At 54.8% G+C, this 21,702-nt stretch overlaps 1 protein-coding gene across 1 annotated transcript; it reads left to right on the top strand.

Moving 5' to 3' along the window:
- Positions 1-3,889: 3,889 nt before the first annotated feature.
- Positions 3,890-20,919, top strand: FEZ1 (fasciculation and elongation protein zeta 1). Its single transcript, XM_054647394.2, has 10 exons — positions 3,890-4,041; positions 9,590-9,907; positions 12,997-13,093; positions 13,966-14,067; positions 15,544-15,760; positions 17,113-17,384; positions 17,954-18,034; positions 18,424-18,499; positions 18,971-19,036; positions 20,757-20,919. Exons 2-10 carry the CDS (start codon positions 9,633-9,635, stop codon positions 20,771-20,773), a joined length of 1,203 nt encoding a protein of 400 aa, XP_054503369.2. The 5' UTR covers positions 3,890-4,041; positions 9,590-9,632; the 3' UTR covers positions 20,774-20,919.
- Positions 20,920-21,702: the final 783 nt, after the last annotated feature.

Genomic DNA, 21,702 nt, shown 5'->3' with positions numbered 1-21,702 from the left:
TCAGTTTTGTCCTTCACTTTGCATTTTTTTCTCCTCTAATTCCCATTTCCCCCTATATATCCAAATTTTACACCTTCTTTCCCACCTTTACCCCTTATTTTCTAGTGTTCCACTTTCTTAGCTTTCCTGTTTTTATTTCCAAGTCCTCCACTTTATTTCCAACATCTCCCACTTTTTATCTCCAAGGTTCCTTTTATTTCTGTTTTTTCTCTTTCAAGTCTTCCCCCTTCATTTCCACATTTCTCCACGTCATCTCTAAGTTTTCTGCCCCCTTTCCAAGATTTTCCCTTTTATTTCCACAATTTCTCTTGATTTTCAAGGGTTTTTTCCACACGAAAGCCCAGGAGAAACGCTGGGACTTCTCTTTGCACGGGCAACGGCTACAGGTGATGGAGCAGAGGAGGAGGAATTCAAAGTGAGAGACAGGGTACAGGATAGAGATGGTGAAAGAAATACCCTTGTGGCATGCTGGAACAGCTGGATCAACAGTGACAAGATACCAGACAGAGACACAGCAGAAATACTGTGTGGGGCTGTATAGGGGCTGTATAGAAATACTGTGTAGGGCTACAGGACACACAGGGGAAAATGCAAAAAAGGATCTGAGAGCTGGGCAGAAAAACACCACAAATGAGAAATAGCCACGGGCAGAGCGAGGGAGGACGAAAAGATGGGGACGAGGTCAGGGCGAAATGGAAAAAGCAGGTACAGGGGAGAAAAAAGAAACTGCAATGGTGGGGAAAGGGGATGGGAAAGGCAGCAGCGCCCGCGGGCCCGTCACTGCCCGCAGCTCGGTTTGGTGCTTAACGAGTCCGGGCGCTCCCTTCTCCCAGCGCTCGTCGGTGCCGGTGCCCCGAGCACACGCGGGTGTCCCACGGGGGGCGGACAAAGCCTCCCGGGCACGGAGCGCGGCCGGGACAGCCCGGGGCAGCTCTGGCGAGACGGGGAAGCGCTCACGGCCAGCCCCGGGGAGTGTCCGCCTCCCCCAGCCCCGCCTGTCCCCGGGCAGCCCCGCGGACACCCCGCACCGGCCGGGGGCCGCTCCGCTCACCGGCTCCGGCACCGCGACCCGCACCCGCCGGGCCGGCCGCCGCATGGAGTTCCTGGGGCTCGGCCAGGCTGTTCCCGGGGCTCGGCCAGGGTGTCCTGGGTTCTCCGCCGGGCCATTGCCGGGGCTGGGCCAGGGTGTCCTGGGTTCTCCGCCGGGCCATTCCCGGGGCTCGGCCAGGGTGTCCTGGGTTCTCCGCCGGGCCATTGCCGGGGCTCGGCCAGGGTGTCCTGGGTTCTCCGCCGGGCCATTCCCGGGGCTCGGCCAGGGTGTCCTGGGTTCTCCGCCGGGCCATTCCCGGGGCTCGGCCAGGGTGTCCTGGGTTCTCCACCGGGCCATTGCCGGGGCTCGGCCAGGCTGTTCCCGGTGCTCGGCCAGGGTGTCCCGGGTTCTCCGCCGGGCTGTTCCTGATGCTCGGCCAGGGTGTCCCGGGTTCTCCGCCGGGCCGCTCCCGGGCTCGGCCGCTGCTGCCGGTGCCGCCGGCGGGAGCACCGCGGGGCACTGAGCTGCAGTTCCGCTCTTTGCCCCCTCGGTGGCAGCCGCGAGCGTGGGAACTGCCCGGAGCTCGGGGGGACGCGGCCGGAGAGCCCCGGGAGGGCGGGGACACAACGGGGACACCGGGGGGGAATAGAGCCGGGGGGACACGGGGGGGACATGGGGGGGATATAGCGGGGATACAGCGGGGACACAACGGGGACACGGGGTGCACACAGTGGGGACACAGCGGGGACACAAGGGGAACACAGAGGGGACACGGCGGGGGGCACGGCGGGGACACGGGGGGAGACACAGAGGGGATACACACCGGTGGACACAGAGGGGACACAGGGGGACACACACGGGGGGATACACACAGCAGGGACACGGGGGGGACACAGGGGAGCATTCCCCCATTGTCTCAGTGAGCTGCTCCTGGGCACAGTCCCCAGCTGGCTGCAGCCATCCGGCCCCCTTGGCGCCTTCCCTTGGCTGTATCCATCCCATCTTGGAGCTGATCCTTTGTGCCCTTCCTGCTGTGGATGAGTGTTGGATTAGTCCCTCTTCTGACCCAGAGATGGGGCAACTGAGAGGCATTTTAAAAACTTTTATTCCATTTTCAGTCTCATGTGAAGGGTAAGACAATACCGATGTTATAATCCACACCATCACAATCAGAAGCCAACTATCTCCTAATTACAAAACACTCTAAGTGTTTCTTGGCCTATCAGCTTTAGCCACGATTTTCTACCAATCCATTTCCCACAGTGGAGCAGAGTGAGCGGGGCAGAGGCACAGGCAGTGCACCCCAGCTGTGCCTGTGACACTGGGGTGCAGCTGTGGCTGCTCCCCCAGGGCTGGACAAGCTCCAGAGCTCCCTGGTGCCCAGGCAGGCCATGGGCAAGGGGAGAGGCAGCTGCTGGGGAGGAGCTGGGCAGGCAGAATCCTCCCAAAGGCCCAGCTGCAGCGTTGGATGAGTTTGAGACAGTGATACAGGGCACAGACTCCAAAATGAGCTACAACCCCTTCAGTCTTAACCACTCCACTGTCACCAATAAGGAGAGATGAACGTGAGAATATAAGTGAAAAATAACAGAAGAGATCCCAATCATCACTACCTAAAAATGCACCCTACAGCCTTGATCCTTGCCATGTTGAGTCAGGAATGTGAATATTTCATTCCTGTAAATGCTGGGCAGTGTCATTCATTGTTTGGCCACACGTTTCTTCCTCTGGTTCCCTGAGCAGGATATTGTCATTATTTTGTCCCCTGTGCAGAATATTGTCATTATTTTGTCAATTTGTATTTTCAGGTGTGAAAAGGATTCTCCTGCCTCTTTGGCTAACCTGACATGCACCACCCAAGGGACTTGGGACAAGGGCCTGGAGGGACAGGACCAAGGGAATGACAGGGATGGGATTTTGGGAAGAAATCCACCCTGTGAGGGTGGGCAGGCCTGGCACAGGTATCCCACAGAAGCTTCTCCATCCCTTGAAGTGTTCAGGGCCAGGTTTGATGGAGCTTGGAGCAACTTGGTCCAAGCCTGAGAACAAAATGAGCTTTAGGGTCCTTGTCCTTCCCAGCCCAAACCTTTCTGGCATTCGAGGATTTCTCCGGCACCGAGCCAAAGCACGCGGTGCTCCAGCCAGGGCTTGGCAAAATTTCATTAAACTTAACAACAACCATTCCACAGACTCTTTTCAGGTTTTTTTCCTTAATATGAATAACTTGAAGCCAGAGGAGAAACCTTTCTCCTGTCCTGCTGCACGGAAAACCAGCACGGAGAGGGAGCAGGCAGCTGCAGGCAGCAGAGATCTGGGAAACTGAGCTTAAGGCCAGATATTCCACTTGGCTGTGAACTAAACCCAGCTTAAAAAACAAAACAAACAAACAAACAAACAAACAAAAACACAAAAAAAAACCCAACAAAAAACACCCCCCCAAAAAAAACCACAAAAAAACTCCCCAGCATACATGACAACATTCATCTAAAGCAATTTTCAAATTGATAATAAATTTTAAAAGTTAAAACTGAAATAAAATTATCATTAAAAGCTGCTCATTTCTTGTGATTACTATTTTATTTTTTGAGAGGAAAAAGGATTTTTATTTTCTAATTCCCTTTATTTTTATTTTATAATTTTTAATTGTTTTATTTTAGAAAAGAAAAGATCTTCGGATACATGACTTGACCTTTATGTAATCTTTTTTTATATTTCCTCTCTATAAATTTCCATTGTCATTTCCATGGTTTCAATGATTTTTTCCCTTTCTCCCTCGGTGTCAGCGACCGGCGCAGACCCGCGTGTATAAATGGATGGATGGACGGGGGGGGTCCAAAGGGAATTTTGGGGCTCGGTGAACGGACGGAGCCCCCCCGGGACGAGGGATGACGTCACGGCTCCCTTGACCACCATCCGCATCCCCCTTCGCGGTGACGTCACCTGGCCTCCCCCGCGCCTGCGCAGTGCGGGCGCAGCACCCCCGGCGCGGAGCGGAGGATGCGGGGCTGCAGGTGGGTGCGGGGCCGGGGGCCCACGGGGGCGGCAGGGGGGCTGGGGGGGTGCGGGGATGGGGGGGCTCCAAAGGGGCTGCAGGGGGGCTGGGGGGGTGCGGGGATGGGGGGCTCCAAGGGGGCTGCAGGTGGGTGCGGGCCCCGGGGGGCGGCGAGGGATGCGGGGCTGCCGGTGGGTGCGGGGCTGGGGGGGCGATGAAGGGTCCGGGGTTCGGGGGGAGCGAGGGGCGATGCTGTCCTTGCATGGGAGGCGATGCTGTCCTTAGGGGGGGGGCGATGCTGTCCTTACGGGGGGGGTGATGCTGTTCTTGAGGAGGGGGCGATGCTGTCCTTGCATGGGGGGCGATGCTGTCCTTATGGGGGGCGATGCTGTCCTTGCATGGGGGGCGATGCTGTCCTTATGGGGGGCGATGCTGTCCTTGCACGGGGGGCGATGCTGTCCTTACAGGGGGGGCGATGCTGTCCTTACGGGGGGGGGGGCGATGCTGTCCTTACAGGGGGGGGGCGATGCTGTTCTTGAGGAGGGGGCGATGCTGTCCTTGCATGGGGGGCGATGCTGTCCTTACAGGGGGGGCGATGCTGTTCTTGAGGAGGGGGCGATGCTGTCCTTGCATGGGGGGCGATGCTGTCCTTACGGGGGGGCGATGCTGTCCTTACAGGGGGGGTGATGCTGTTCTTGAGGAGGGGGCGATGCTGTCCTTGCATGGGGGGCGATGCTGTTCTTGAGGAGGGGGCGATGCTGTCCTTGCATGGGGGGCGATGCTGTCCTTACAGGGGGGGCGATGCTGTTCTTGAGGAGGGGGCGATGCTGTCCTTGCGGGGTTCGCACGGCGGTGCGGGTGTTGCGGGGGTGTTGCGGGGATGCTGCGGGCGGTGCCGGGTTGGGGGCGCACCGCGGGCTGACGCTGCGGGCAGGGCCGGGGAGCGGGGCCGGGGGGGAGCGGGGTGCACTCGCACACTGCGGGGGCGGCCTGGGGGTCCTGGGGACGCGGGGGGTGCGCCTGGGGGGCGGCGGAGGGAGGGGCGGCGAGCGCAGCGAGGGCGGGTCCGTGTGCGTGCGTTTGTGTGCGTGTGCGCGCAGCGCTCGGCGAGTGTGCGAGGATGTGCGTGTAAGGGCTGAGCGTGTGCGCGAGGGATGTGCGTGTGCAGATGTGTGGGCAAGGGATGTGCGTGCGTGCAAGGGCTGAGCGTGTGCGCGAGGGATGTGCGTGTGCAGATGTGTGGGCAAGGGATGTGCGTGTGCAGATGTGTGTGCGAGGGATGTGCGTCTGCGGGTCCAGATGTGTGCGCGTGTGTGCAAGGGATGTGGGAGTGCAGATGTGTGTGCAAGGGATGTGCATGTGTGTGTCCAGATGTGCACGTGCAAGGGTGTGTGTATGTGCAGATGTGTGTGCACACAGATGTGTGTGTGTGCAGATGTGAGCATGTCCAGATGTGCGTGCAGGGCTGTGTCTGTGCAGATGTGTGTGCGTGCAGGTGTGTGTGTGCATGTGAAGGTGTGCATGTGCAGCTGCAGGGGCACACGTGCAGGCACGTGGATGTGCAGGTGTGTGCAGGTGTGTGTGCAGGTGTGTGTGCAGGTGTGTGTGCATGCAGTGTGGTGCAGGTGTGTGTGCAGGTGTGTGTGCATGCACTGTGGTGCAGGTCTGTGTGCAGGTGTGTGTGCAGGTGTGTGTGGGGCCTGGAGCTGGCTGCTGTGGGGTCCCTGGTGCATGTGTGGGATGCACAAGTGGTGCAGTGTGTGTGAGGGGATGCAGGCATGCACTGGGGTGCACTGTGTGTGTGTGCATGCATGCACATGTGGGGATGCTGAGTGCAAAGACTTGCATGGACAGGGTGTGCATGTCCTGGGGCACGCGGGGGTGAATGCGTGTGCAGCCCAGCACAGGGGCACCACTGCAGCACGCATGCACCTGTCTGCAGGCACTGTGCACACATGCACTGCTCTGTGTGTGTGCTCTGCATCTCTCTGTGCATGGCATGCGTGTTCATGGGGAGCACCAGGCCCTGTCGTGTGTCTGTGTGTCCGTGTGTCTGTGTGTCTGTGTGTCTGTGTGTCCGTGTGTCTGTGTGTCCATGTGTCTGTGTGTCTGTCTGTCTGTGTGTCCGTGTGTCTGTGTGTCTGTGTGTCCGTGTGTCTGTCTGTGTGTGTGTTCATGTGTCCGTGTGTCTGTGTGTCCGTGTGTCCGTGTGTCTGTGTGTCTGTGTGTCCGTGTGTCTGTGTGTCCGTGTGTCCGTGTGTCTGCGTGTCTGCGTGTCTGTCTGTCTGTGTGTCTGTGTCTGTGTGTCTGTGTGTCCGTGTGTCTGTGTGTCCGTGTGTCCGTGTGTCCGTGTGTCTGTGTGTCTGTGTGTGCTGCAGGTGTGTGCAGGGCTGGGCTCCCCTGCAGGTGCACACGTGCAGGGTGTGCATGCCCATGTGCAGGGCGTGTGCTGCAGGGCTCAGGGCACCAGTGGGGCACATGTGCATGGGGTGGTGGGACACCAAACCCTTTCAGGGCAGGTTTTCCCCAAAGCTGTGATGTTTGTGCAGCCCTCCCCAGGGAGCATGGCCAGGCTGGGCTGTGAGCTGTGCTGACACCTGTACTGGGCTGCTCCTGCCTTACTCCTGAGTTACTGATTGCTTGCTCTGGGGCTACTGCGAGGATATTCTCAGTAATCTCCTGAGGGAGTAGTGAAATGCTGTCAAGGCTCAGCTGAGGTGCTCCCAGGGCTGCTGGGATGCCATGTGTTTACTAGGATGTGGACAGGCTACTCTGCAGACAGCAGTAAGGCACTTGCAGAGTGGCACTAAGCTACTCTCAGGATACTCCGTGGATGCTACTGGGGTGCTGTAAAAGCTCCACTAAGGTACCATCAAGCTGCTACTAAGATACTTCCAGAGTTGATACTGAGGTACTCGTATGAGGGTACCACTGGAGCAGCTCACACAAGGTTCCTCCCAAGATACATTCAGCACAGATACAGGGCAGTAAAATGCCTGGAAAACACCACAGTGCCAGCAGCACACTGAGGATAAGAGCTGGATCCCATTACACTACTACTAGGATCCTAACAGCACACTCCTTATCTACTACTGTGATACTATCAGGGCACCAGGGTGCTCTTGGGATGCTCCTGACAGAATCAGGATATTTCTGCCTGTGCTAGTACAACGTCAGGACAATGCTGAGCTGCTGCTAGGATACTCTCAGTGTAGCACAAAGGTACTACCTGGATGTTGCTAAGATATTATCAGGGTAACACTCCAAAATATCCCTTGGCTAATTGTAAATGTATTGCTAATGCTAATGAGTATGCTGATGAGGTACTACTGAGATACTACAGGGTCATTGCTAGGATACAACATTTCTGCTACTACTGTGATAGCACCAGGATATTATCACAGAGCTTCTGAGGTGCTCTCAGGACAGGGGTCAGTTTGCAGTGGGATGATGCTCTCAGGATGGGTCAGTTGGCAGTGGGATACTCTCAGGAGTAAAGTGCAGTTATCTGTAGGATGCTCTCAGGATGGGTCAGTTTGCAATAGGATGGTCTCAGGATGGGTCAGTTTGCAGTGGGATGATGCTCTCAGGATGGGTCAGTTTGCAGCAGGATGCTCTCAGGAGTAAAGTGCAGTTATCTGTAGGATGCTCTCAGGAGTAAAGTGCAGTTATCTGCAGGATGCTCTCAGGAGTAAAGTGCAGTTATCTGTAGGATACTCTGAGGAGTAAAGTGCAGTTATCTGCAGGATTCTCTCAGGAGTAAAGTGCAGTTATCTGTAGGATACTCTCAGGAGTAAAGTGCAGTTATCTGCAGGATGCTCTCAGGAGTAAAGTGCAGTTATCTGTAGGATACTCTGAGGAGTAAAGTGCAGTTATCTGTAGGATATTTCCCAGGTGCTACAAGGGCACTAGGAAAGGTCGTGGTAAGGTAATTCTGGGATGCCATCAGGGCAGCACTCAGGTTTTTGGGGTACTGGCAGCACATTGCTGATACTCTCAGGCCACTTGCTTAGCAGTGACAGTGTCAGATTAAAACCTTTTCTGAGTCACAGATGGGGTAACTGAGAGGTGGCAAAAGATGATAGGCCAAGAAACGTTTGTAATGTTTTGTAATTAGGAAATGATTGTAATTAGTTGGCTTCTGATTGTGATGGTGTGAATTATAACGTCTGTATTGTCTCATCCCTCACATGAGACTGAAAATGGAATAAAAGTTTTAAAAACACCTCTCAGTTACCCCATCTCTGGGTCAGAAAAGGGATAATCTGACAATATAGTATAAGGATACAACTAAGATACTCCCACTTCAGGGCAATGGGTAGTGGTATCACATTTTTTACAAACTGTCAGGGTAGCACTAACCTGCCTGGACCACTATGAGCACTTTATTGCAACCTGTAAATTACCTCTAGAATAGTGCCACAATATCAGAATATTCCTTCTGAAGGTAGCACATCCTGTTGGGATACTACCAGGATACTACAGAGTTACTGTTGGTTGTATAACAGCCCTGACAGCAGGGTTTGGGTGAGCACAGCAGCAGTGAAGGGAACAGGGAACTGGGTGCTGTAACCTGTTAGAAGCCTGGTGAGGGAATGGGGAGCTGGGTGTTATAACCTGAGGGAACAGGCAGCTGGGTGTTGTAAGCTGTTAGTAGCCTGGTGAGGGAACGGGTTACTGGCTGTTGTAAGCTGTTAGTAGCCTGATGACGGAACAGGTTACTGGCTGTTGTAAGCTGTTAGTAGCCTGGTGAGGTAACAGGTTACTGGCTGTTGTAAGCTGTTAGTAGCCTGGTGAGGGAACGGGGAGCTGGGCTTTGTAAGCTGTTAGTAGCCTGGTGAGGGAATGGGTTGCTGGCTGTTGTAAGCTGTTAGTAGCCTGGTGAGATTACAGGTTGCTGGCTGTTGTAAGCTGTTAGTAGCCTGTTGAGATAACAGGTTGCTGGCTGTTGTAAGCTGTTAGTAGCCTGGTGAGATAACAGGCAGCTAGCTGTTGTAAGCTGTTAGTAGCCTGGTGAGGGAACAGGTTACTAGCTGTTGTAAGCTGTTAGTAGCCTGGTGAGGGAACGGGTTGCTGGCTGTTGTAAGCTGTTAGTAGCCTGGTGAGATTACAGGTTGCTGGCTGTTGTAAGCTGTTAGTAGCCTGGTGAGATAACAGGCAGCTAGCTGTTGTAAGCTGTTAGTAGCCTGGTGAGGGAATGGGTTGCTGGCTGTTGTAAGCTGTTAGTAGCCTGTTGAGATAACAGGTTGCTGGCTGTTGTAAGCTGTTAGTAGCCTGGTGAGATAACGGGTTGCTGGCTGTTGTAAGCTGTTAGTAGCCTGGTGAGATAACAGGTTGCTGGCTGTTGTAAGCTGTTAGTAGCCTGGTGAGGGAACGGGTTGCTGGCTGTTGTAAGCTGTTAGTAGCCTGATGAGGGAACAGGTTACTAGCTGTTGTAAGCTGTTAGTAGCCTGGTGAGATTACAGGTTGCTGGCTGTTGTAAGCTGTTAGTAGCCTGGTGAGATAACAGGTTGCTGGCTGTTGTAAGCTGTTAGTAGCCTGGTGCTGACGCTGCCCTGTCCCTGCAGCTAAGGCAGCAGCAGCAGCAGCAGCAGCCGCGGGTGTTGCGGGATGGAGGCGCCGCTGGTCAGCCTGGAGGAGGAGTTCGAGGAGGGGCCCGGGGACGATGGGGGGTCCCCGCCGCGCCCCACGGACCCCGCGCTGGCCGAGCTGGAGAGCTTCTCCGCAGAGATGATGAGCTTCAAGTCCATGGAGGACCTGGTGCAGGAGTTTGACGAGAAGCTCACCGTGTGCTTCCGCAACTACGACGCTGCCACCGAGGGCCTGGCGCCCGTGCGGGGCCGGCTGCAGGCGCAGGAGGAGGAGGAGCGCCTGCAGGATGAGGAGTGAGTAAGGGCCCTGCTCCCGGGGCCTCTTCCCACCCTGAACCCCCCCACAGGGCGGGCTCCCCCCCAGCACTGCAGCGCGGCCGTGCTCCGTGCCATACTCCGTGTAGTATCCTGTGAGTAAGGGTTCACGTGCCACCTTGCAAGGTACAGCCCACGTGCAGCTCGGCCCCTGTCAGCACAGCACAGTCATGTAGCAGTGTGGAATAGCTGTGTAGTATCTTTTGAGTAGCTGTGTAGTATCTTTTCAGTAGCTGTGTAGTATCTTTTGAGTAGCTGTACAGTATCTTTTGAGTAACTGTGTAGTATCTTTCGAGTAGCTGTGTAGCATCCTATAAGTAGGCCACCCCCGAGCCTGCATGCATCCTGTCATGGTCATTCAACACTCCCCTTTCCCAGAGCGTGCACACAGCAGGACTGTGTAGCACTTCAGAGTAGTGGTGTAGTATCTTATGAGTAACACCCCCCCACGGCCTGTTGGGACCTCCTTGTGCTCTTCTATGAGCCCATCACACGCAAATCAGCACCTGGACTGTGCTGTGGATCATACAGCACCTTGGAGTAGCTGTGTAGGATCCTTGGAGTAGCTGTGTGAGGTCCCTGGAGTAGCAGCCCATGAGGAACAAGAGCAGTGTGTCCCATGCCACGTTGCTGGGGGCCACAGCTCTGTCTGTGCAAGGAAAGCCCCAGGGGTTGAACATAAACCTTGAGTAAGGTGTGAGTAGAGCCCCTCTGTACCATGCTAGGGGATGGCCAAATTCCCTAGGGTGAAATTCCCCCCAGGCTCCCCAGTTATTATTGTGCCTTTTGTGTTAAATCCTACATTAAAAACCTTGTTTTGTTACAAAATGCCATTTTTCCTGCAAACCCTTGGCATTTTCCTCCTGATGATTCACACTATCACATTTCTAGTGGATTTTTTGTCTCTTTAATTGGGATTATTCCAAAATCACTAACCCTCATTCTCCCCAAGCAAAGGGGTTACATTCAACCCAAAAAGCCCCAAATCTGTTGGTTTGTGTTTGGATTTTTTTCCCCCAAACCCACTGAGGCTGCAATGATTTTTGCAATTGGTCAAATTCGTGGTTTTTTCAGAGCAAAATGCAGCTTGGCTGCGCGCCGGGGCTGCCGCGCTGTCGCCGCTTTGTGCCACTTATTGTGGCTTTTTTGGGTCACTTTGGGCAAAACAGGGCTTTTTTTTTCAGTCTTCTTTGAATGAGCCCTGTGTGCAGGCTGGGGGAGGTGCCATGGCCTCACAGGCACAGCATTTCCAGAGTTTTTAACCATTTCTTGCCATAATTAACTCAGAAATCGCTGCTGGTCTTGGCCTGCCCCTGTAGGGTGCTGGTCCTTTAAGAGCAGAGGAAAAAAAAAAATCAAATTTGGGGGAATAATGACTAATTTGCCATGCTTTGTTAAAAAATAAGTATTTAAGATTTGACATCTGCGTTTTTTTGTATGTTGATTTGTGAAATCTGTGATTCCAAGGGGAATTCAGCCCTGGTGAGAAGGGAAATATAATAAATCCCAAAAAGGAGCAGTTTTGGGGCTGGAAAAGGGACAAATGGTTTTGGGGTGATTTTCAGGCACCAATTGGACTGAACCCACCATTTTTGGTGGGAAAATGGGGGGGCTTGCTTCAGATGGGGAGAAAATTTCTGATTTCTTTCTGTGCCTTTCCCCCCATTTTTGGCCTTTTTCTCAATGTTGCCACTTATCAGCTCTTTTTTCCCTTTTTCTGTCTTTCTCCTCCATTTCTTCCCTTTCTCTACTTTCCCTGCCTTTTTCTCCATTTTCCCCTTCATTCTCCCATTTTTCTTACATTTTCTCCTTTCCCCCATTTCCCTTTTCTCCTGAATTTTCCTTTTTCCCTCTTTCAGCCCTTTTCCTCATTTTCCTGTTCCCTATTATCTCCTCTTTCCCTTTCTTCCCTTTTGTTCCTCTTTCTCCATTACCCACCATTTTTCTTCTTTTCCCTCTTTCTCATTTTTTCTTTCATTTCTTCCCTTTTACCCAAATTTTCCTTCCCCCAGTTCTTCCCCTTTGCCCCTTTTTGCCCTTTTTCCATCTTCTTCTTTACCCCTTTTTTCTCTTTTCCCCTCTTTTCCCCCTTTCCTTTTTTTCCCTCTTTCCCCTCTTTTCCTTCTCTGTTTCCTCCTCTTTTGGTCCCTATTTCAGGAAAGCATTTGAGGGTATTTCTAGGTGTTGAAAAGTGACATTTTGGGATCTCTGGGGTATTTCAGTGAGGGAGTTGGGTGGTTGGAACATGACAGGGTGGCATTTTTGGGGGATATTTCAGAAGAGCATTTGGGGACAGTTTGGAATGTTCCAGGGCAGCATTTTGAGGTGTTTTGGGGCCTTTCAGAGAGTCCTGGGGCTTTGGGGCTGCTTTGAGATAATGTTTTGTGCCACTTCAGAGCATCATGGAGATGGTTTTGAGTGGCATTTGGGGACATTGAGAGACATTTTGGGACTTTGCTGTGGCCTTTTGGAGTGTTTTGATAGCAGCATTTCAAAATGACATTTAGGGGGCATCTCAGGTGCTGGGGCAGCATTTTTGGGTACTTTGGGGTATTTCAGGGCAGGATTTCATGATGCTGTTTTGAGAAGCTTTGGGGTCTTCCAGGATATCATTTGGGGTTTTCTAGGATATCATTTGGGGTGTTTGGGGATGTTTCAGGCATCTCAATGGTGTTTGGGGATTTTTGGAGGTCATTTCGGGAAGCTTCTGGGCTGCATTTTGGGATATTTCTGGGCTGCATTTTGGGATATTTCTGGGCTGCATTTTGGGATATTTCTGGGCAGCATTTCAGGATGTTCCTGGGCTGCATTTCGGGATATTTCTGGGCTGCATTTTGGGTTATCTCTGGGCTGCATTTTGGGATGTTTCTGGGCTGCATTTCAGGAAGTTTCTGGGCAGCATTTCAGGATGTTTCTGGGCTGCATTTTGGGATATTTCTGGGCACCATTTCAGGATGTTCCTGGGCTGCATTTCAGGCTGTTTTGCAGCATCTTGGTGTGCCATTTTTGGGCTGTGTCTCTGCGATGTCACACTTTGGGATCAGCACTGACCACCCACCTCCCTGCAGGGTCTGGGATGCTCTGACTGATGGCTTTGCCCCCCGGGGCTCCCCCCGGCCCTGGCAGCTCCCCGGGACCGAGGCCCTCGACGGCACCGACCCCCAGGTACGGCTGTGACATCCCCACAGCGTCCCCTGGCTGTGATTGACAGCTGTCAGTCAGCCCTGAGGCCCAGTCACCATCATGGCACTGCAAACCACCCACAAAGGGTTGTTTTAGCACCTGGTCTGTGCCAGTTTGCCCCCATGCCACGTTGGGGTGGGTGTTTTTGGGGTAGAAAATGGGTTTTCATTTGTAGTGAGTTTGTGCTGTCAATGGCTGCTTTTGGGGTTGTACAAATGTCCCAATATCCATGGAATTGAACCCATTTGGATGTGTTGCTGAAGGGGGAAGAGAAGATAACTTCCTTGGGTTGTTTTCTGCTAAAAGGGTGAAAAAAGATGGTGAAAGGTGGGAAAAAAGAAGATGCCTCCTCACCCAACATCTCCATCCATCCTTTCCCTGGTGCTGTTCCCCTCTGCCACGTCCCCACCTGGTGTCCCCACCCTGTGTCTCTATCAGACCCCTCCCATTTGGCCCCACCAGGCCTCATTTCCCCATCCAGCATCCCCTGTGTCTCCACTGAGTGTGTCCAGCCCCACTCTCCATCCAGCACACCCAGACTTCTCCCTGTCTTTTCCTACTCCATGGCTCCATTCCCCCATCTCCATCCAGCATTCCCTGTCCAACATCTCCATCCATCTCCTGCCACACCTCCCCCTCCAGTGCTGGGCATTGTCCCTGCCCAAAGCCCCATCCAACATCCCCACCCAGCGTCTCCATGCAATGCCCTCAATCCAACGCGTCCCATTCGATGTCCCCATGGCACCCCCATGTCCCCCTGAGCCAGGGCTGTGGCTGTGTCCCTGCTGGGGCCATGCCCACACCAGGCTGGGCCTGTGGTGCCACCAAGGCTGCCCAGCCTGTGTCTCCTGCAGCTCGGTGGGAAGGAGGAGGAGGAAGAAGAGGAGGAGGAGCTGACTGAGAGGAGTGAGCAGGACTCTGGGATCAATGAGGAGCCGCTGCTGACAGCTGAGCAGGTACCCATGGGCACCTGGAGCCCTGCATGGCCTCCCAGAGCCAGGCTTGGCCACCTCAGCCCATGACCATGAGCTGAAAGCACAAGAAAAAGGCAAATCCCAACGTCTTGGGGTGGGGCATGCAGGACCTGGAATGTGGATGTAGGCAGAAGTGTAGGCAGTGGGGGTGATGAGGGATTTGGGTCCATGTGGGAAGGTGGGCAGTGGGTGCTGCTGTACAAAATGGGGGCATGGGGGGAAGGATGGAAGTGTGGGGGGCAGAGGTGGGGTGCAGGATGCAGGGTACAGATTCAGGATGCAGATCAGGGGTGCAGGATGCAGGGTACAGATTCAGGATGCAGATGTGGGGTGCAGGATGCAGGTGCCAGATGTGGGGTGCAGGATGCAGGGTACAGAATTTGACTGCAGCAGCAGGGTGTGGATGCAGGATAGAGAGTGCAGGTGCAATTACAGGATGCAGGAGGAGGAGGTGGGTGCAGAGAGCAGATGCAGCCAGATGCAGGATGCAGATGTAGATGTGGATGCAGATCCTCAGAGTCCATGGAATGTGGGATTTGGATGGAGGGGGGAGTGTGGGATGCAGGTGCAGGATGCAAATAGAGGACCCAGGGTAGAGATGGTAAATGCAGGTGCTGATGCAGGATGAAGGGAGCAGAATGCAGATGCAGGATGGAGGGGAGGATGCAGAATGCTGATAAGGATGGAGGATGGAGAGAGCAGGTGGAGGATGCAGGATGCAGGGAGCTGTTGCAGGTGGGGGTGCAGGACAGGAGTGCAGGGAGCAGGTGCAGGAAGGATGCAGGTGTGGGTGCAGGATGTGAGGGGTGCAAGGTGCAGGAAGGATGCAGGTGTGGGTGCAGGATGTGAGGGGTGCAAGGTGCAGGAGGGATGCAGGTGTGGGTGCAGGATGTGAGGGGTGCAAGGTGCAGGACAGTTGCAGGTGTGGGTGCAGGATGTGAGGGGTGCAAGGTGCAGGAAGGATGCAGGTGTGGGTGCAGGGTGTGAGGGGTGCAAGGTGCAGGAAGGATGCAGGGGTGGGTGCAGGATGTGAGGGGTGCAAGGTGCAGGAAGGATGCAGGTGTGGGTGCAGGATGTGAGGGGTGCAAGGTGCAGGAAGGATGCAGGTGTGGGTGCAGGATGTGAGGGGTGCAAGGTGCAGGAAGGATGCAGGTGTGGGTGCAGGATGTGAGGGGTGCAAGGTGCAGGAAGGATGCAGGTGTGGGTGCAGGATGTGAGGGGTGCAAGGTGCAGGAAGGATGCAGGTGTGGGTGCAGGATGTGAGGGGTGCAAGGTGCAGGAAGGATGCAGGTGTGGGTGCAGGGTGTGAGGGGTGCAAGGTGCAGGAAGGATGCAGGTGTGGGTGCAGGATGTGAGGGGTGCAAGGTGCAGGACAGTTGCAGGTGTGGGTGCAGGATGTGAGGGGTGCAAGGTGCAGGAGGGATGCAGGGGCACATGGAGGTCGCTGATGCCCCACAGGTCATCGAGGAGCTGGAGGAGCTCATGCAGAGTTCACCTGACCCTGAGGCTGACCCCGAGGGTGAAGAGGAAGAGGAGGAGGAGGAGGATGAGGAGGAGGAGGAAGAAACCAAGGCTGATGCTGAAGGCAAAGGTGGCGGTGGGGGCACGGAGCCCATCCTGCTGCGGGAGCTGCATGCTTTCTCCCCTGCCTTCAACAACAACTGCTCCCACGAAGGTACGGCCAGCAAAGCCCAGGCCAGTCACTTTTTGGGGACAATTCCAACCAAATTGGACAACTGAGTCTCTGCAGGCCTCAGTGCTGGCTTGCTCTGGGACTTGGCCGGAAGGGCTCTTGGCAAAAACTGTGAAGAGCACAGGGATGTGGCTTTTGGTGTGGAAAGGCACGTGGGGTTCACCGGGAGCCTTTGTGTTCTGCATGGGGCGTTCCATGCACGTGAGATTTGTCACTGCTGGTGTGGGCTGTGTCACCAACAGGCCCAGGCACTTCACTCATTGCTCTGCTCTTAACTCACTGTGCAGGCTACCAATCACACCATGTCACTAATTGCACCGTGCATGTCACTAATTGCACCATGCATGTCCATAATCACACCGTACATGTCACCAGTTGCACGATGCATGTCAATAATTGCACCATACGTGTCAATAATTGCACCATTCGTGTCAATAATTGCACCATACGTGTCAATAATTGCACCATACATGTCACTAATTGCACCATACATGTCACTAATCACACCCTGCCTGTCACTAATTGCACTGTGAGTATGACTGACTGCACCTTGCATGTCACTAATGGTGCCAGAAGTCCCTTAATTGCTCTGGGCACATCGTTTATGGCTCTGAGCATATCAGTAATTGCACAATGGGTTTATCTCTTGCTGTCTCAGAAAATGCAGAGCCCATCTCGCTGAGCACGAGATGCATTTTAATGGCTGCAGTGTTGTGTTTCACTGACTGCACTGGGGTGTCCCTGACTGCACCAGGCATTTCCTCCTTTCCCCATGCATGGCACTGCCTGCAGCGAGTCCAGAGGAGGCCATGGAGATGGCCCAAAGGCTGCAGCTCCTCTGCTGGGGTGACAGACTGGGAGAAGAGAAGGCTCTGGAGAGAGCTCAGAGCCGTTCCAGGGCCTGAAGGGGCTCCAGGAGAGCTGGAGAGGGACTGGGGACAAGGGATGGAGGGACAGGACACAGGGAATGGCTCCCACTGCCAGAGGGCAGGGATAGATGGGATATTGGGAAGAAACTTCCCTGTGAGGGCAGTGAGACCCTGGCACAAGGTTTGCAGAGCAGCTGGGCTGCCCCATCCCTGGGAGCATCCAGGGCCAGGTTGGACACTGGGGCTTGGAGCACCCTGGGCTAGTGGAAGGTGTCCGTGGGAGGTGGAACGAGACGGCTGTGAGTCCGTCCAGCCCCTGTTGGGGATGCCCCGGGACACCAGGGGTCTGTGCCGGGCAGGGCTGGGGTGGATGTTGGGATATCCCGGGACACCAGGGGTCTGTACCGGGCAGGGCTGGGGCGGCTGTTGGGATATCCCGGGACACCAGGGCTCTGTGCCGGGCAGGGCTGGGGCGGCTGTCGGCGCGGGAGCTGCTGGCGGCCGCGGGCCGGGCGGAGGCTGCGAGCCGGGCGCTCTCGGCGGAGCTGGTGGCGCAGCTGGCGCGGCGGGACGAGCTGGCCTTCGAGAAGGAGGTGAAGACGGCGTTCATCGGGGCGCTGCTGGCCGTGCAGGGCGAGCAGCGGGAGCAGCGAGAGGCCGCCCGGCGCCGCCGCAGGGACAAGGGGCTGAGCCTGCAAGGGGCGCGCTCCGAGCGCGGCGGGAACATGCCCCGAAAGGTGGGCACGGACAGGAGGGGGCGGCACGGGGGTCAGGGGGGAGCTGGGGGCAAGGGGGGGCAAGGGCATGAGGGATGGGATGGGGTGGGATGGGATAATGGGATGGGATGGGGTGGGATGGGATGGGATAATGGGATGGGATGGGGTGGGATGGGGTGGGATAACGGGATGGGATGGGAATAGCGACAGGGTGGGGCAGAGGGACATGGGGCAAGGCAATGGATAGGATGGGATAGGTTGGGATAACGGGATGGGATAATGAGATCCATGGGATGGGATGGGACAATGGCATGGCATGGCATGGCATGGCATGGCATGGGAATAGCGACAGGATGGGGCAGAGGGGCATGGGACAGGGCATGGGAAGGACACAGGATAGGGACAGGGGCGCTTGGAGCAGGGACACAAAGGGATATTATGGGATGGGGGTATGGAGCAGGGTGCTGGGATCTGGGCAGGGTGTGGGTGTGGGAGGCAGGGGGTTGTGGGGGATGCTGGTGGCAGGGGAGGTGCCACAAGTGACGTTGCTGCCCTGGGAGGTGACAGGTGACACCTGCTTGTCCCCCCAGCGCTTCAGCATGGAGGGCATCTCCAGCATCCTGCACTCCGGCCTGCGCCAGACCTTTGGCCCTACCACCAACGAGAAGCAGGTGCCCTTTTTGACCCCCCAAAATTGCCCAAATCTGTTTGCTTTCACTCCTCCTCCCTGCTCTCCCCATTCCCCTGCATCCCCCAACCCCCTGTTAAAATCTTTCTTCATTTTACAACCCTGCTCCATCCCCTACACCCTCGTAACCCCTCTTGAAAAAATTACCTGTTTTCACCCCAAAAAGTCCTCCTGAGGAGGGATGGATTTGGGTGGAGTTTGCAGCAGAACCCAGTTAGTTCAGCACTCCCCAAAATACCTGCAAATTAAATGCAATTGCAGGAATTTTGCAGAAATACTCTATTTTTGTGCACATTTGTCTCAAGACAGTGCAAAACCCAGGCAGCTTTGTGCCATCTGGGTGGTTTTTTGGGGTGGCTTTTGTTTTTGCAGTACCTGAACACGGTGATTCCCTATGAGAAGAAGGGCTCACCACCCTCCGTTGAGGACCTGCAGATGCTCACCAACAGTGAGTATTCATTCAAGCTGCTGCTTTGGGTCACCATCACAGGTTTTGGGGACACAAAGGCACCTTTTGCTTTGCTTCAGTGGCTGCAGTTTGGGGGATTTTTTGCATCCTTGCAGCATGGGCAGTTTAAGGTGCTACCACCCAGGCTGCATCATCATTGCAATAAACCCACCTGGTGGGGAAAATCCCTGCTTGCATCACTGCAGCACAGCTGGTTGGCAGCCAGCACCTCCCCCCAGTTTATTCTCCCTATACCAGGTTGGTTTGGGGTAAATCACCCATTCTGCACTGCCACAGGTTGGCTAATGGGGATGGAAATCCTTTTTGGTCCTGTTTGTGTGGGTGTTCCCAGGCCTGCTGCCCCATAAATTGTATGGGGAAATTGTATGGCAACTGTGGGGCTGGTTTGGGGGGGAAAAGGGGCATTTGGGGGCAGCAGAGCCAGGCTCCCAGCCTTGTTCTCCCTCACAGTCCTGTTTGCCATGAAGGAGGGGAATGAGAAGGTGCCCACTCTGCTCACGGATTACATCCTCAAAGGTACCTGCTCCCCCCTGCCCTGCCTGCCCCAGGCACCCTCGTGCCTCCTTCACTCAGCTCCTCTGCAGCTCCGTGCCCCCAGCCCAGATCCCTTCTGCACCCTCCTGCCTCTCCCCTGCATCCTTTGTGCATCCCTTGCCCATCCCTCTTGCAACCTCATTCATCCCTTTTGCATCCCCTGTGCATCCTTGGAGAATCCCAGATAAATCCTGTGCCATTCCTCCTGCATCCCTCCTGCATCTCTGCTGCACCCTGCACACATCCCTCAGGCATTCTTTGTGCAGCTCTCTGTCCTCAGACAGCTGTCTCTGTCTCTGAGGTGCCTGTGCAGCTTCCTGCCCCATCCTGGGGCCCATCTGCTTCATCCACACAGCCTCATCACCCTCTGTGCACCCTTCCTCACCCCCTCACCCCATCAGGCACCCTCCTCTGCCTCCCTTGGGCATCCCCATCCATCTGGGATCTCCTGGGCATCCTTGTGCACCCCTGTGCATCTGCCACCCTCTTGTCCATCTCTTGTGCATCCTCCTGAGTCCTCGTGTGTCCTTCATGCTCCTCCTGTGCACTGCTGTGTGTGTGCATCCCTTTCCTGTTCCTCCTGCATCCCATCTGCAGCCTCCTGCAGCATCTCTGCATCCTCATGTGCCCAAATGCCTCATTCACACTCGTGCAGCCTTTCTGCTCCTGAACCCTTGTGCACATGGGGCTCACTCCTCTGTCCCTGTGCCCTCCTGGCTGTCCCTGTGCTCACTCCTCTGTCCTTGTGCAACCCCTGGGCACCCCTGGGCACCCCAGTCCATGCAGGTGCAGCCCAGTGCAGCCCTGTGTGTCACTGTGCACCTTTGTGCAGCATTGCATTGTGCATTCTTCTGCACCCTCCTGCATCCTCCTGCATTCCATTGCATCCTCCTGCATCCCTGTGCATGCTCATGGATCACAGAGCATTCTCCTGCATTCCAGTGCACCTTCGTGCATTCCAATGCATCCTCCTGCATCCTCTTGCATCTGCATGCACTCCAATGCATCCCCATGCACATTTGTGCATTCTCCTGCATCTTTGTGCATCCTTGTGCTTGCTCATGGATCATGGCACCTTCTCACATATCCCTGTGCATCCTCCTGCACTCCAATGCATCCTCCTGCATCCTCCTGCATTCCAATGCCTCCTCCTGCATCCCTGTGCATCCTCCTGCATTCCAATGCCTCCTCCTGCATCCTCCTGCATTCCAATGCATCCCTGTGCATCCTCCTGCATTCCTGTGCATCCTCCTGCATTTCTGTGCATCCTCCTGCATTCTAATGCATCCTCCTGGATTCCAATGCATCCTCCTGCATCCTTGTGCATCCCTGTGCATCCTCCTGCATTCCAATGCACCTCCATGCTTCCCCCCACCCCCCTGTGCATCCCTGTGCTTGCTCATGCATTTCAGTGCATCCTCCTGCATCCCTGTGCATCCTCCTGCATTCCAATGCCTCCTTGTGCATCCCTGTGCATCCTCCTGCATTCCAATGCATCCTCCTGCATCCCTGTGCATCCTCCTGCATCCCTGTGCATCCTCCTGCATCCCTGTGCATCCCTGTGCATCCTCCTGCATTCCAATGCACCTCCATGCTTCCCCCCACCCCCTGTGCATCCCTGTGCTCTCTGCTGCCTCTCTGCACCCTCGGTGCCCCTGCAGTGCCCCAGACCCCCTCTCTCTCTCTCTCTCTCTCTCTGCAGTGCTCTGCCCGACCTGACGCGGTGCTGCCCCCACACTCCCACCCCGGCGCCTCCAAACGGGGCCAAACCCCAGGAAAAAGGGACAACGCCCCCGTGGCTGCCCCACCCTGCACTTCCCCCTTTGCACAGCTGGGAATAAAGAATTCCTTCCATTAATTAGGCAGCTGGTGTCCAGTGTCTGTGTCTCCCCTTGCTCCTGGCGGTGCTTTGCAACTTTTTGATAGGAAAATGATGTTTTTAAGCAAAAGAATCCCAACATAGACTTAGCTCATGAATATTCTGGGATCTCTAAAAAACACAAACTTCTGGCAAACGAGCTGCTGGCTGCAGCTGCCACCATCGGAGGGGCAAAATTCAGATTAAATTCCATTCTTGGGGATTTTTCACATTTTTTCACTTTTCTGTGACCCCATTTTCTGCTAAAAATTGTGCAAACATCACCCAGAAAATCAACCCATTATTAAGGAATGGCTCATTAAGGGACAGGGGGGTTTCCATTGTTTAGGGGAGAATTGCTCTGTTTTGGGGTTTGTCACTCATTCTGGGGAAGAGTGCCTAATTTGGGGGTTGTTGCTCATTTTTGGAGAGTGTTGTCCATTTTGGGGCAAATTCAGTCATTTTGAGAGAAGTTACTCATTTCCAGAAGGACCAGTTTGGGACAGCATTCTTTGGGGGCATGTCACTCATTTTGGGGAGAATTTTTGGAGAATACAATTCCTTTTGGGGTGAGCACCCATTTTGGGGGAAAATCACTCATTTCAGGGAGAAATTAGACCCTTTTGGGTCATCATTTGATTCTGAGGAGCATCTCTCATTTTTGGAAACCATCACTCATTTTGGGGTTGTCTTTGGGGGAGCTTCTGGGGGAGAATCACTCATTTTTGGAGAGAACAGCTCATTTTGGGGTGTGCATCATTCATTAGTGGGCAAAACCTCATTGGAGCTT

The sequence above is a fragment of the Agelaius phoeniceus genome, chromosome 23 (genome assembly GCF_051311805.1).
Source record: "Agelaius phoeniceus isolate bAgePho1 chromosome 23, bAgePho1.hap1, whole genome shotgun sequence".
NCBI lineage: Eukaryota > Metazoa > Chordata > Aves > Passeriformes > Icteridae > Agelaius > Agelaius phoeniceus.
Note: the sequence above shows the minus strand (reverse complement) of the source record. Positions and strands in the feature narration are given on the sequence as shown.